This window comes from Lacerta agilis, chromosome 5 (genome assembly GCF_009819535.1).
Source record: "Lacerta agilis isolate rLacAgi1 chromosome 5, rLacAgi1.pri, whole genome shotgun sequence".
Classification (NCBI taxonomy): Eukaryota; Metazoa; Chordata; class Lepidosauria; order Squamata; family Lacertidae; genus Lacerta; species Lacerta agilis.
The window spans coordinates 16531228-16546248 of NC_046316.1; the positions used below are offsets into that span (position 1 = coordinate 16531228).

The 15021-nt window shown below is 43.8% G+C and overlaps 1 protein-coding gene across 12 annotated transcripts in view; it reads left to right on the forward strand.

Annotated features, from left to right (window-relative positions):
• The window catches only part of ZMIZ1 (zinc finger MIZ-type containing 1), a 282517-nt gene that overhangs the window by 182144 nt on the left and 85352 nt on the right, over window positions 1–15021 (forward strand). The window contains exon 1 of one of the 12 annotated variants that reach the window (XM_033148722.1): window positions 13404–13506. The exons of 10 other annotated variants lie outside the window; for them this stretch is intronic. Coding sequence is in view for 1 of the 2 variants with exons in the window: in XM_033148720.1 (XP_033004611.1) it covers window positions 14090–14243 (154 nt within the window). In the remaining variant the exon portion in view is untranslated. Of the gene's footprint in view, window positions 1–13403; window positions 13507–13827; window positions 14244–15021 lie in introns of those variants that run through there. One more of the 12 variants, XM_033148720.1, reaches the window with a different exon arrangement.

Below are 15021 nucleotides of genomic sequence, written 5' to 3' on the forward strand. Positions count from 1 at the left end.
TCCAGTCCATTACTTAGGCAAGACCACAATCCAGCACATCCACTGCCATACTTGCAGGTGTAAGGAGAAGTAGAACTGTGTGTCATCAGCAGATTGCTGGCAGCATACTCCAAAACTCCAGATGACTGCACTCAGTGGTTTCATATAGATGTTAAACAGCATAGGGGATAAAATTAAGCCCTGAGGAACCCCACACTGAAGATTTCACAGGCTGACACCACTCTCCCAAGTATCACCCTCTGGAAACAACCCTCCAAATAGCACTGGAACCACGGAAAAAGCGGTTCCACCCACCCGCAACTCAAGACAGCCGCTCTAGAAGGATACAATGGTCAATGATATCGAAAGCCATGGAGAGGTAGAGCAGAATTAACAGGGGCACATTTCCCCTGTCTCTCTCCCAACAGAGGTCATCATACTGGGTGACCAAAGCAGTTTCTGTATCAAAACTGGGCCTGAATCCCAACTGAAATGAATCTAGAAAATCAGTTTCCTCCAAGAGAGCCTAGATCTGGTCCACAACCACCTGCTCAAGAACTGCTTGATTTTAGGTACATTTAACATGAAACATTTTAACATTTAAGCCAAGCACTTGGAATTGTGTTTGGGAATGGATCAGCAACCACTATAACTGTTTTAAAACTGAGAAGATATGTTTAATGCAGCCAGTAAGCAACCTAGCAGCTGTATTTTGAACTAACTGCAGTTTCTGAACATCCCCACATGCAATGCATTGCGTTAGTACAAAAGCAACATTACCAGAGGATGTGTAACTGTGGCCAGGATATTTCTGACTGGGAGGGATTTTCAACTTACGCACTAGCCCCAGGTTGTGGAAGTTACTTCATGCCAACTATAAGGCCAAAACAGATTTTATAGAGGGAATTCTATTCAGAACAGGCCAAATACCACCTCCCCAGTTTAAAGCAAGTGAAAACAAAGCAGTTAAAACAAACAATTAAAGCAAAACAGTAACAAAATTAATAAAAGGTAGGGCGGGCGGCAGCAATTAACAAAGGTGAAGAGACATTCAAGCCCGTAATCATGGCCTTATCATGGAAAACCATAGTTTTCACAAATGCTGAATATGTGAGCATTTGTACACGTTCCATTGGAACTTATCCCCCCCCCCTCTGCAATTGATCCACATGTGGAACGGCTGTCAAAGTGCCTGAAGCAAGCATCTTATGTGAGAGGATGGCATTGATTAAAGTTTCACTGTTCTGATGCATTTGTAATTCATTCACTGTTCCCTTTCCAAGTATTTGGTCTCCAAATCCGTGGGTTTGTATTGTCTCATTCCCACCCAGCATTACTGTGCTCATATTTTTGGAAAGAATGGATAGCAGGATATTATTATTTTTTCCAAAGCAAAAGCTGGAAGATAGTAACCTATTTACTCCGATTGCACCCTGGAGCAATACTTTTGGCTTGCTTGCCCCAGTTGGACGAGAGAATATTGGCAGGAGTCTTCTTTAGTGGCTGCCCGACCATTAGAGTTTGCTCCTGTGCCATCTCTCCTACGTGATTGTAAAAAACCACAATCCTTTTTTTTAAAAAAAATCGTATGACAGTTCCTATATCAAACAGCAATGTATATGGCCATCACTTGGCGATTAAGTGTATTCATGTTGGGCATTTAGTGATTTAATGCACGCATGCCAGTGCTTCAAAATGCAGGCTGCTTGATGCTTATTTCTCTGTATAGCCACTATGTTTTTGGTAGATTAGCTCTTAAGAAGCTTCCTCGTTTTCCCTCTCTTAAACCCGTAAGATAACAACATCAAGACTTGTCAAGGAATAGATTATTTGTCTGGAAACTATGCTGTGAAGTGGTTTGATATGGCTATGCAATGATATGTGTCAAAAGCAATAGTTTTTAGCAGACCACAGGCACAAACCAGGAAGGTCTCCTGCACAAGCCCCATACTTGAAATTAACACTCCTCCTGCTCATTTCAGTTTGGTTCACACAGGAAAACTTGTGGATGCTGTATCAATCAAAAGGGAACAATAGTAATCATTTCTAGCATCAATATAGTGCTTTACTTAGAGCATTTGATGACTTTTCACATACCTCCAATCCGTATTCTTTTTTACTGTAGCCCAGTGAGGCAGGTCAGTATTATTAACATACTGCAGATGTAAAATGTGTGTTGTTGTTTTTTGTGTCTGTGTGTGTGTGTGTGAGAGAGAGAGAGAGAGAGAGAGGAGGAAATAGTGGTGTACCTCCAGTGACTTAATGGGTTTGTGTTCAACATGTAATCTGCACTGTTTAGATATCTTGGCCCACAGTTCACACCCTTAGCCACTATATGTTACTTCGAAAAACAATTGAACAAGATGTGGTAATGGCTGCCAATTTAGACAGCATTGAAAGGTGGTTAGAGAAATCTATGGAAGATAGGGCTATAAATGGCTACCAGTACTAGTCATGATAGCTATGTTGTTGTTGTTGTTGTTGTTCAGTCGTTCAGTCGTCGTGTCCGACTCTTCGTGACCCCATGGACCAGAGTACGCCAGGCACGCCTATCCTTCACTGCCTCCCGCAGTTTGGCCAAACTCATGTTAGTAGCTTCGAGAACACTGTCGAACCATCTCATCCTCTGTCGTCCCCTTCTCCTTGTGCCCTCCATCTTTCCCAACATCAGGGTCTTTTCTAGGGAGTCTTCTCTTCTCATGAGGTGGCCAAAGTACTGGAGCCTCAACTTCAGATCTGTCCTTCTAGTGAGCACTCAGGGCTGATTTCTTTGAGAATGGATAGGTTTGATCTTCTTGCAGTCCATGGGACTCTCAAGAGTCTCCTCCAGCACCATAATTCAAAAGCATCAATTCTTCGGCGATCAGCCTTCTTTATGGTCCAGCTCTCACTTCCACACATTATTACTGGGAAAACCATAGCTTTAACTATACGGACCTTTGTCGGCAAGGTGATGTCTTTGCTTTTTAAGATGTTGTCTAGGTTTGTCATTGCTTTTCTCCCAAGAAGCAGGCGTCTTCTAATTTCGTGACTGCTGTCACCATCTGCAGTGATCATGGAACCCATGATAGCTATAGGTTATCTTCAATATCCAAGGCAGTGTGCCACTAAATGCCAATTGATGAGGAAGCCATTGTGGAAGGCCATTACCCTAATGTCCTGCTAGTGGATTTCTATGTGGTTGGCTGCTTTGAGAAACAGGGTGCTAGCCAGGATAGGCCCATGGTCTGATCCAGGGGGCTCTTTTTTAGGAGCAGAATTTCCAAGCTTCTGTTGGGGGGGGGAGTTTGTTTAGCATCTGCTGATAATGAAAACTTTGAAAACTTCGACCTCCTTGACCCTTGTACTGTACAGAACTTTTGTAATATCTAATACGTCTATATAATATATTTCAGTATTTACATTCAAATGCAGATGTAGTAAAGCTATTAATAGTGTATCCTATCATTTCTTTCACAAGTATGAGGGAGTACTAAGTGTGAACAGCTGTACCAATGCAATATGAGGATCATCAGCAAATGCATGGGGGAATTCTGTGAGACATTTTTTGCCTGATTGGAACTATACCTAAACAGCCTGAAAGACCCTGCTGTATGCTTGCTTCCCATGCCAATCCAATAGCCTTTGAAGGAAGTGGTCTGGCTGAATGACATGGTTGATTTCTACACCAGTGTGATTGCTCATTGATTGGTGCATGGTCTTATTTCATTTATGTAGTACAGTGTTTCCAAAAGTGGGCGATACAGCCCAATGGGGGGCACTGGAATGATCCAGGGGAGAAGTAGCCTTGGGTGCAATTGGGGGCATTGAATAAAAATAAGGGGGCGGGAGAAGAAGAAAACCCATTTATATACGTTTCATTTGTTGTGCAATGACGCTTACTGCCATGTTGGGTGTTGTTGCAGGATGGCGACAACACCTTCCCTGGATCCGGCAGTCGTGCTGGAGGCAACAGGTTTTCCCAAGCTTGGGTGAACCCATTTCAGCTTCACTCAGGCCCAGGAAGTGGATCGCAGCTTGCCCGCCTATTGGACCAATGGCAAGCAGGCTGTGACACAGCCCTGCTCCTTTGCTTAAAGAAGGTAGATTTCCAGGGGGGCACTGAGTAATGTTTTTTTTCCTGAAATGGGGGAGGTAGGCCACATAAGTCTGGGAACCTCTGATGTAGAATGTGTAAGAGCAAGAATCTTTCCCAGTGCCTGGAAGGGGCTCTTCCTATTCCTTATTTACTTGGACACTTCAGGGCTGGGGTTTTTGTGTTGCACTGGGTATCTTGATCCCAGAGGGCTGAGGGCATTAACCTTTTGACCAGCTGGTGGTGAGTGGGTTTGTGGGCATCTCTTTGTGATATAGGACCAGACCAACTGGAGGTGGGGGAAGAGTCCTAAGGAGATGTTTGCAAAAGAAGAAAAATAAAAGCAAACCCATTTCTTAATTTACCATCAGCAAAGATGAGTGTGAGCAGGTCTGCTAGTTCTTTGAGACTAGGCTGAATTAGCATTTGAAATGGAAGCGTCTTCATGGAACCAGAAAGAAATAAAATCTATAAAATCATATACATTTTTAAAAAACCAGTCGGTTTCTGGTTAAAATATTGTAGATACTGTGTCTTGTTTTTGTAACTTGCTTGTTGCAACTTGCCTACTAGAAAGCAAAGAGTTAAAGCCCTGAAGTCTTATAAATGGAGGTAAATGCTGACGCAAGGTCTTCAGTACTTTTCTGACAGAACACCCATCTTTAATTTGCTTGTACCTTTACCCATATAACATTGTACATCTGCCCTTGAAAATAGCTCTTGCAAGCACGAGTGTAGCCAGGGAAGTCAATTTAGCAGAGGTTCCTGTCTGTGTCCTAGCACTGCAGGCAGACAGCCTGGAGCTAGGAGTTATTATCGGCTAAACAGGTATATGAATAATTACTAAAGAGAGAAGCCTGGGTTAATTGCAGTTTTTAATCTTGTTCTCATAAATTCTTAGATAATTTTTTTCAGGGGGAGCACTCAAAAAAGCTTCAGTAAGTTGTTTTCTTATTCCCAATGATTTATTATTTATTTTTCCTATCATAATTTTACATAATACCTTCACTGCGCATGAAACTCCTATCAATTTTGTTTATTTTGTAGGACATGTATATCCCACCCTTCCGTTAAGTAAGCTCAGATAGAACTCGGGTTATATCGTTTTCTCTCGTCATAGGGGAGAATTTAAACCCCAGTCATGGGGGTTTTAGCATTGTGCACAGTTTGACACATAGGCACTTAGCTAAAGTCACCCTAATGGCGGAGTGGGGATTGGAATGACATTGGACCAATGTGGTGTGTGTGTGCCCCCCCCCGGGGTGGGGGGAACCCTTGGGGAAATCTTGCTTCACTTCTAAGCTTCTTAGATCTCTCACATCGTTTTCACATGTGTGTAATCCCTACTAGAATTGCTTAAAAAGTTGGCATTTGGTCAACATAGCCTGTCTTCATAGAGTCTTCACAGAATTGTAGAGTTGGAAGGGATCACAAGGATCATCTAGTCCAATCCCCCAATGCTGGGATTTTTTGCCCAGCATGGGCTCGAACCCACAACCCTGAGATTAAGAGCTTTAATGACTGAGCTATTCCAGAAATCTGAGTGGTTGCTTAGAGGATATGAGATAGTCAGACTTCAGTTCAGGTCATATCTTTTCTTCACATGCCATATTGTAGTCGACTTCAGGAAAAAGTGTGCATTAACCACATTAGCTTAATGTGCCAGGTGTCTTATGACACCTTCCATAGGAGTTTTTACCATTACAATCCTACGCTTCAAAACAAACATACTTAGACATTAAAAAGCCAAGACATTTTTATATGTGTCCTTTAAATTATGATTATGGGGGTATTTTATTTCCCTGGAACAGTCTATATTTAAGAGCGCAGTGGGGAAACATAAATATCACTTATTTCCTGGAACTGTTTCTTGGAGCTCTACTCGCTGCTGAACAAACTGAGTTTCTCATTGCTACCCCACAGAGTTAATATACCTTTTCTCTCATTCTCATGCTACTTCTTGTGTCTCATCTTTTTTGAAACACAGACACCACTCAAGACCATACTCGTTTGGTTTGGCTGCTTTGTATGTGGATGCTTTTTCCTTTTAGTATACAGATATAAAGGCCAAGTGCTGTCATCGTGAAGTACTGTGCAAGAATTTGCACAGCACCTGCATACAGCTTGTGACCCACCAAGCCAGCACAGCCTACAGGCATGCATGGTGGCTTCCCAGGGGTTCAGTAAACCTCTTGTTTCTCCTGCCTGCCTGCATTTGGTATGCAAGGCAGTGTGTTCTTGTAGGACACTTGTTAGTCCAGCATCCTGTTGTTAGTCCAGCATCCTGTTCTGACAGTGGCCAAGCAGATGCCTGTAGGAAATCCACAAGCAGGATTTGAACACGAGAGTACTCTCAGAAGCATTCCTGCCTCCTACTGTGATAGCAGAGTATATATAGCCTGCTATGTGAAAATGAAGTACTGGTATTTTTCTTATAGTGGGGTATATGCCCATGTAGGGAAAAAGTCATGCCTTTCCTTCTTGTGATTGCCCACTGTGCCTTTACAGTGTAACTTATTCAGCAGAGGGTTTTTGGTAGTGGCACCTGCCCTGTGGAACGCCCTCCCACCAGATGTCAAGGAAATAAACAACTACAGGTATCTGACTTTTGGATGACATCTGAAGGCAGCCCTGTTTGGGAAGCTTTTAATGTTTGATGTTTTACTGTGTTTTTAATATCCTGTTGAAAGCCACCCAGAGTGGCTGGGGAGGCCTGGCCAGATGGACAGGGTATAAGTAATTATTTTTTTTTTTATTGAACTCAAGCCTACATGTGTGTATATTTTGGATATGTTTGCTTTAAAATATAAATATTTGTGTGTGTGTACTTGTGTGTGTTATCCAAAGGCAAAAACTAGGCAAAACGGTAGATTACAAAATAGAAGCCATGTTTGTAGGTTCTGGAGCTAAGCGTAACTCTTGGCGGGTTCTCTCTATGGCAATATTCCGCCCCAATACAGAGATATACTCCTCCCTGGTATAAAAAGACTTCAGTGGGAGCTTTTAAATAGTTATCCCTGTGAGACAACATTTCCCATGATGTAATTTGACACACAGTCGTCATTGGAGCTTAAACATAGTAATCTTTGAAAATGATTGGGAATTTGCCCTGGAGGGGGGAAGACCTGTTATGATTAATTTCTACCAATGATAAACCACTCCTTGTCCAAAATGCAATGTGCTATGAAGTATGATTTAATCCATTTAACTACAGTGCCTGGTGCCTGTGACAACTGTGACTCAAATGTCATCACAGAAAGTGATATTTCAAGTGGCATGGTGGGATTAGAAACCTGCTGAAGATTTGTCAAAGGAAAAGTAAGTACATAATTTCTAGATAAGTGATTTGTCTACTGTGAACTGCTTCTACTAAGAGAGAGAGAAGAAGGAGAGTTGGGGAGGGAGGGACTGGGAGGCAGTTTTTAAAATGAAGCATCCCTGAACTTTTTCACTTGACCATGGATATAACTGCATAGGAAGTTGGGGGGTATTTTAAAATCTAAAGTGGAAATTGTATGTATTGGGTATAAATTCATTAAAAACATACTTTGCTGGTGGAAATGAATGGGATGCAAGAGGGGGCTTGAGTAGAAGTCCTGGTGGATCATGCTTTTAATTTTTCTTCTTAGAAGTCTCAGCTCAGTTTGGCTTTTGACATAGGATAGCGTCCAATCTTAGAAGGTTATGTGTGTTTTTGAAAAGAGACTGATAATTGTAAGGCAGGGATGAGTATTCGGCTCTGTGGTTTCTGCAGCTGAATTAATGGAGTCCCAAGGTAAAGGGATCCCTGACCATTAAGTCCAGTTGTGGACGACTCTGGGGTTGCGGCACTCATCTCGTTTTACTGGCCGAGGAAGCTGGCGTTTGCATGCAGACAGCTTCCGGGTCATGTGGCCAGCATGACTAAGCGCTTCTGGTGAACCAGAGCAGCGCACGGAAACGCTGTTTACCTTCCCGCTGGAGTGGTACCTATTTATCTACTTGCACTTTGATGTGCTTTCAAACTGCTAGGTTGCCAGGAGCAGGGACGGAGCAATGGGAGCTCACCCCTTCGCAGGGATTCGAACCGCCAACCTTCTGATCAGCAAGCCCTAGGCTCAGTGGTTTAGACCACAGCGCCACCCGCGTCCCTTAATGGAGTCCCAAACTGTATGCTAAGTCAAAGTAGTGTGCTATATGAGGGGTTGAAACTACACCTTGAAAAACTCTAGCCGCCATGCATCCAGTGGTCTCTGCCCTTCAGAGCACAGCAGTCCCATTTCAGTATTGACTGAGAAATTGGTAGAGGTGATATTGCAACGGAAGAGGATGTACTGAATTGCACTAGGCATTTTATGCTGTAATTGAAAGGTGCAAGGGACTCCCAAAAATATCCTCATTGCCCATGGAATGAAAATATGGGGAAATGCTTCTTATTCCATTAACCCATTTAGCTGCATAGCTCCGTGGGTGAGGCCCAGGCCTTAAGTGAATTGCAGTCTTGTGCTTTCCGGATTGCATAGATAAATCTTGATTGTACAGTGCCACCTGAATAAATGTTGATATGGGAGAGCGCTGTGAGGCAATTGGAGTCATTTCAAAGGCTTAGCGAAAGTACCATTTAAAAATGAGTAAGTAAGATAACACTCCTGAGTCATCCATGGCTAAGCTAACCAAGGCTTCCTTAAGACGTTCTGCTGTTAGAGGCCCCAGATGGCACCCTCTCACCCCCAATTCCAGATACAGAACCCAACCAGATTGACAGTTGAATCTCTTAACATGGGGACACTGGTGGGGTAGTGTCTTCCACCGCACCTGAGGACAGCACTGCTGCTTCAGGCAGCTCCATCACTCTGCCTGTGGTAGCACCAGCTCTGCTTCCAAAAGAGCAGCTATGTGTGGATACAGTTGCCACTTGTGGATGCAGACCCAGTAGCATTATGATGGTTACCCGGCTCCACTCACCAGTTGCGTGAGTCCTTTGAGGTAGATGGGATTGTGGGATGCTCTTCCACATCTGGGACAGTTACTTGTTGCACCCGGCTGTAATTACCCATGGGTAGAGCAGGATTAGGGTCATAGGGTTACGCAGTTCTTCTAATATGCTGTTTAGACTTTGCTGAGTGCACCTCAGGAGCCAGTGGAAAAGCATGGATCGTAATCTGGGAAACTGGGTTCATGTCTCCGCTCCTCCACATGCAGCTGCTGGACCTTGGGCTAGTCACACTTCTCTGAAGTCTCTCAGCCCCACTCACCTCACAGAGTGTTTGTTGTGGGGGAGGAAGGGAAAGGAGAATGTTAGCCGCTTTGAGACTCCTTTGGGTAGTGATAAAGCGGGATATCAAATCCAAACTCCTCCTCCTCCTCCTCCTCCTCTTCTTCTTCTTCCCTCGTGTGCTTACTATCCAAACCCAGCACCTAGATGGGAGAAGCTTAGTCATACATACATTAAGATTCATTCCTAATGTATGTTGGACCCAAACCTGTCACAATGAGTGGAACCATTTAGGAGCAGCCCTGTAAACACCTGCGTGATTAGTGCTGAGTCATGACTCCAAACTCTAGATGAACCATTTATCAACTGCAGAAGGATCTAACAATCAGTAAGACTCTGTATATAAGCCCCTGAAACATATGCTTATCCACAGACCTGGCTAAGGTCAACTCCTAATTTTAGACTTAAGTCTTGGAGGCCACCCCACAGATCCATTTTCTCACTTCCTCCCGCATACACTCTTGAGCAACTCTGCTGTCTACATAATTATAGTTTGAGCATGAGTTCTGTTTTAATAAAAAAAGAGTGACATTCCAAATACCCTATAATGTCATACTGTGGGTTTTATTTTATTTTTAAATTGAGAACAACAATTTATGTGATGTACAGCAGATGCTTGCAAAGGAATGCTGGTCCTTTCTATTGTAACAATTTCCAGATGAGTAGGTGTGTTAGCTGGAGAAACATGGAATAAAACTAAAGGGTCTTGTGGCACTTTAAAGGCTAACACATTTTATTATGCTATGAGCTTTCATGGACTAGAGCCCACTTCACCAAAATGAAGTGGGTTACAGTTCACAGTAACTCACAACATAATAAAATTGGTTAGTCTTTAAGGTGCCACAAGATTCTTTCTTTGCTTTTTTAGTCTGAGAGAAAAAAAGGCAAAACGCATTCTTGCCAATTTTCTGTTCTTTTAATTGAATCAGCAAGATAGCCCAGGCAAGCGCTCTGTGGCAAGGCTTGATGGATTTTGTGAAGGTTGCGCTAGGATAGGAAGTGGGTTTTTTACCACAGGATGCTGTGTCAAGGAAAGACTGGTTCTTGGCTGGCCACAACTTAAACTGCCACTTTTCCCTCCGAGAAGGGGAAAGCTCTCATTGGCTTCCTGTTTACGTACTTTGCAATCATTCACTCCATACAGAAAACATGACTTCTTTTAACTTGAACATCTCTTGAAACGAAAGCCAAGTAGTTGTTCTTTAAGAGGCCCGGGATTCAATTCCCATTTTGAAATTTAAACCTTGTATAAGGAATTCATTAAAACTATTATTGAAAGTCTTGTTAAAAGGTATGGTATGTGGAACTGTAAATAATTTGTACAGTTGGAGCAATTTTAAAATCTCCAAAATTCGTTCTCTCAAAAAAATATTCAGTATATTCTTATCTTGATCATGAAAGCTGCTGCTATAAGAGGAATATAGTACTCTTGCTAAGTGCTCAAAGTGTTTCTTATAAATGATCTCAGTAACCTTTGCTACAACCCTGCATGGTAGGCCAACTTTATCCTCATATTAGTAATCTGGGTGTTGAGGGTTAGTCTGGATGAGGCTGCTGTTCAGAGTTTAAATTATGGCTGGGATTCCCCCCCCCCCCCGTTGAGAGTCACAGTATCTTGGAAGTAATATGTCAAGGGAAGAAGTTCCAGGACAACCAGCAGTGGGGCAGAAGTGGCCTGCCTTTCAGCTGGAGTGTTTCCCCTCCCCAATACCTTTGTGCCAAACTTTGAAACTCCTGGAAATTTGGCACAGCTTTAATCTGAACTGGGGATTTCCCAGTTCTGGATTACCAAATAGGCAGAGTAGGCACTGACCTGTGGGCACCTTTTTACAATCAAGCTTTCTTAGTTTTACGAGCCCAGGGTATAATCTGGCCCTGGGATTTCCTAGCCCATAAATTATTCTCTTATGTACTACCCCTTTGTGGGGCAGTGAAATCGTTGGGGACCCCTTTACCTCCATTATGATTCTTCACCTTCCTCACTTGTTCAGAACATCAGAACTCTGGTTCTTTATTCTCCCTTTGCTATGCTCCTTAGTATCTGGGTAAGGCATCTACAAACTCAGGATCATGTGCCATTGTAAGAAACCAGATCCTGAACAGGTAGGTAGCCGTGTTGGTCTGTCATAGTCAAAACAAAATAAAATAAAAAATTCCTTCCAGTAGCACCTTAGAGACCAACTAAGTTTGTTCTTGGTATGAGAAGTGTGCAGTTTGGTGCCAGTGGTTAGGAGCGGCAGACTCATAATCTGGGGAACCGGGTTCGTGTCTGCACTCCTCCACATGCAGCTTCTGGGTGACCTTGGGCTAGTCACACTTCTCTGAAGTCTCTCAGCCCCACTCACCTCACAGAGTGTTTGTTGTGGGGGAGGAAGGGAAAGGAGAATGTTAGCCGCTTTGAGACTCCTTCGGGTAGTGATAAAGCGGGATATCAAATCCAAACTACTCTTCTTCTTCTTCTTTTATTTTGATCAGATCCTGAACTTAGGCATCCTTCCTAGATATCAGATTTGTTTATACTGTAGTAGCAATTGCACTGACATGCCTTGTATAGGGTCCCGATCTACTGCTTGGAGGATTAAATAACACATCACAGCTCCACATATCCCACATTTAGTAAATTAAATAAATAAATTTAGAAATGTTTCCAAGCAATCCATATTTCATTGGGGGGGGATCCTGAGTTCTGTGACCTGTATAAAATATACTGAGTAAATTTGGGTAGCTTATTCTTGTTTTGATAGTCATGGGAAGGGACAAGGAGCTGTGGTTCAGCCACTTGAAATTCTACACAATCACCTCTCCTGAGATTCCTTCAAAGTTTCTCTGCGTATTACCAAGCATATTTTTGAGCCATAAGATCTAGAAAATTGCTTTTTAAAAAGCTGAGATTCCAGAATCTAAATTCTGTGCCCTATTCTGCACCATAGAATTGTAGAGTTGGAAGGGACCCCATGGGTCATCTAGCCTAACCCCCTGCAAATGCAGGAATCCTGCCCACAGCCATCCCTGGTTAGCAGACAGACACACTGACCCGTTGCATCCTTTGGGGTTCTTTGCCCTGTGATCTTATAGAATATAGCATACACACAACTCTCCCTGAAGTATCCTAAACGTTCTGCTGTCCTTTGACTGCTTCCCATTTCATAATCTGCTGGCACAACAATGGTCCCACAAGTCACTTCTGGATCTGGGAAATGGGTTGGGGGCAAATAATGTGGAACGGATGACAACTAGGTCAAAGAAATCCATAATTATTGTAAATTTGGCTGAGCAGTAGAAGTGTCTTTTTCCATTCTAATTGTGTGTGTTGCTCCTTTCCTGCGTTAAGCTTCCAGACCTGTGTGAACGAGGGCCAAATTAGACTGCAGTTGCTTCTCACATGTAGTTTGTGCTTGCGCTTTGAGCACATAAAGGTTTGCATAAATACTGGATGTGAGGAAGACAGCCAAATGAAAGCTCGGCTCCAAATCCATCCACCTCAACCTTATTTTCAGGTGTAGTAGCTGACGAAATGGCAACAGCCCTCTTTGTTTTGTTCTTTCAAACAGTGATTCATGCCAGAATTACGCCAATATGAAATTTCGTGTTCTGGTACAGGTGGCGTGTGTCCATTTCCTTTCCTTTTTGTGGGCTGATCGCAGGAAGCCACCAACGTCGCTGCTGTCTCCTAAAAAGCAGAACCTTCCTCCTCTGGACGCTTAATTAGCACGACTAGTTTGATGGATTTAGTCAACAGTATTTCTAAATAGGGGATGCGGGGAGACCCTGTACACCAGCTCTCACCCATACAGAAGCCCTTTTTTTGACCAGGCGCCCTTAATGGTTTGCTAGACACACTCAAACAAGTGTTGCTTCTGATTAATTGATCGAGGGGGGTAATTTTAGCCTTTTGGCGGCGTTCCAGAGAGCGACCCTTTGTCCTAATATTCCTAGCACCACCCCTCCTTGCAAGTTTGAAATGTGAGATGCCTGGATTTCCCCCCCCCACCCCACCCCACTCCCTCCCCGTTCTCTTTCTCTCCCTTCTGGCAAAGTGGCTGTGTCTGCTTGTGTGTATCTCTGTCTCTCTCTCTCTCTGTGTGTGTGTGTGTGTGTACGCGCACGCAAGTGATAGATGGGTATAATGGGAGAGCAAAGGGATGGACCACTAGAGACAGCAAAAGGAAACCATCAATACCAGTAACATGCAGTTGAGGTGAGAATTTTCCTAGTGTTTGATTCCCCCCACCCACCCTCTCCTCTCCTCCTTTATTTCTCTCCCCCTCCTGATCTCTTTCCAGTCCTTTCAAGCCGTGTTGGGGAGGGGGAGAGAGAAGGGTGTTTTTCTTTTTTTGTTAATGGTGCCTCCTTTCATATTTGCAAGCGCTGCACACAGACGCCCGCCTGCCCCCCCTCCCAGCAATGTCATGCGGACGCCACTGCGTGCCCCCTCGCTTGTTTCAGGTCTGTCCGCGTAGATGTGTGAAGTTCTAAAGCCGAACCTGATTCTCCCTTTATTGTCTCTGGAGGGTTGTCGCTGGCAGCACAAATAGCCTGTTGGCAAGTACGGCATGAGCCCATTAGCAAGGCTCCATCTGTGATTGGTTTTGCCTGGAAACCGGGAGACAAGCGATGAATAATTGATGTGTGTTGTGCAGGAGCTGGACAGGCAAAGAAAAAGAGCGAGAGCGCAGGATGCCCTCGGAGAGGGGGGAGAGAGAGAGCAGACTCGAAAAATAGCTACTGGCTGCCTTGCGCTGAGATTAAGGTAGCCCTGGCTTTCTTTGTTCTGCAACTACATGCTTTCTTTCTGCCTAGAAGTGTTTTCAGATAGATGTGGCCTTCCCCCCCACCCCACCCCACCCTCCTTGCAACAGAAGAGAGGGAGAAACACCACCCCCCTCGAGGTAGGGGAGTGGAGGACGCCAGTTTCGACTGAAATAGAACTTGTGGGTAAGTTGGCATCTGCGGGGGTGTGCATGTGTGTTGTGTGTGAGTGTGGGCTCACTCCAGCTTCTCTGACGAGGTGCGTGTGTGTGTGTGAGAGAGAGAGCATGTCTGTGGGTGCGTGCTTGCGCGTGCGTGAGGCAGTGAGTGAGTGAGAGAGAGAGCATTGTGGGTAGAAGTGTGTTGTCAGATGGCAAAGGCAGCACAAGGGGGTGAAAGACAGGACTCCACTTGCAAACTAGGGCATGTTTTTATACAGCTTCTGTTCAGATTGCATTCCCAATTTTCGTGAAACGATCTATCTGGGTTTTGGGGTATGACTGTGGTTGGGATATGTGTGTGTGGTTTGCGGTTGTTGGTTCTCCCCCCCCCCTTAGTGTGTTGTTTTTTTTCTGAGGATGATTTTATTTTAAGGGGAGAAATCCTGCCCTGTGCAACCAGGTATTTGACAAGATGTTGATACTTTAATTTATTTAGCTAGTAACCATGGTGAACAGAGTGCATGCAGTGGCCTTTCTCTCCAACCTCAGCATGTCTGTGCTGCCCAAAATTACTAGATTACTAAATACCAAACAGCTGGAATACTAGGCAGCACTGTTGTGCTTCAACTATTTCAAGATTATTGCCATCATTTAATTAATAATTTCAAGGATGCTTCTTAGTTTCAGCTGGGAAGATATCTAAAAGTTGAGTGTAGTTTGTATTGCTGACATTTAATGCATATATTTAAAGGCTATTAAGCAAGCCTAAAATCTGCAGTCACTGGAAGAACCGAGATACTAGA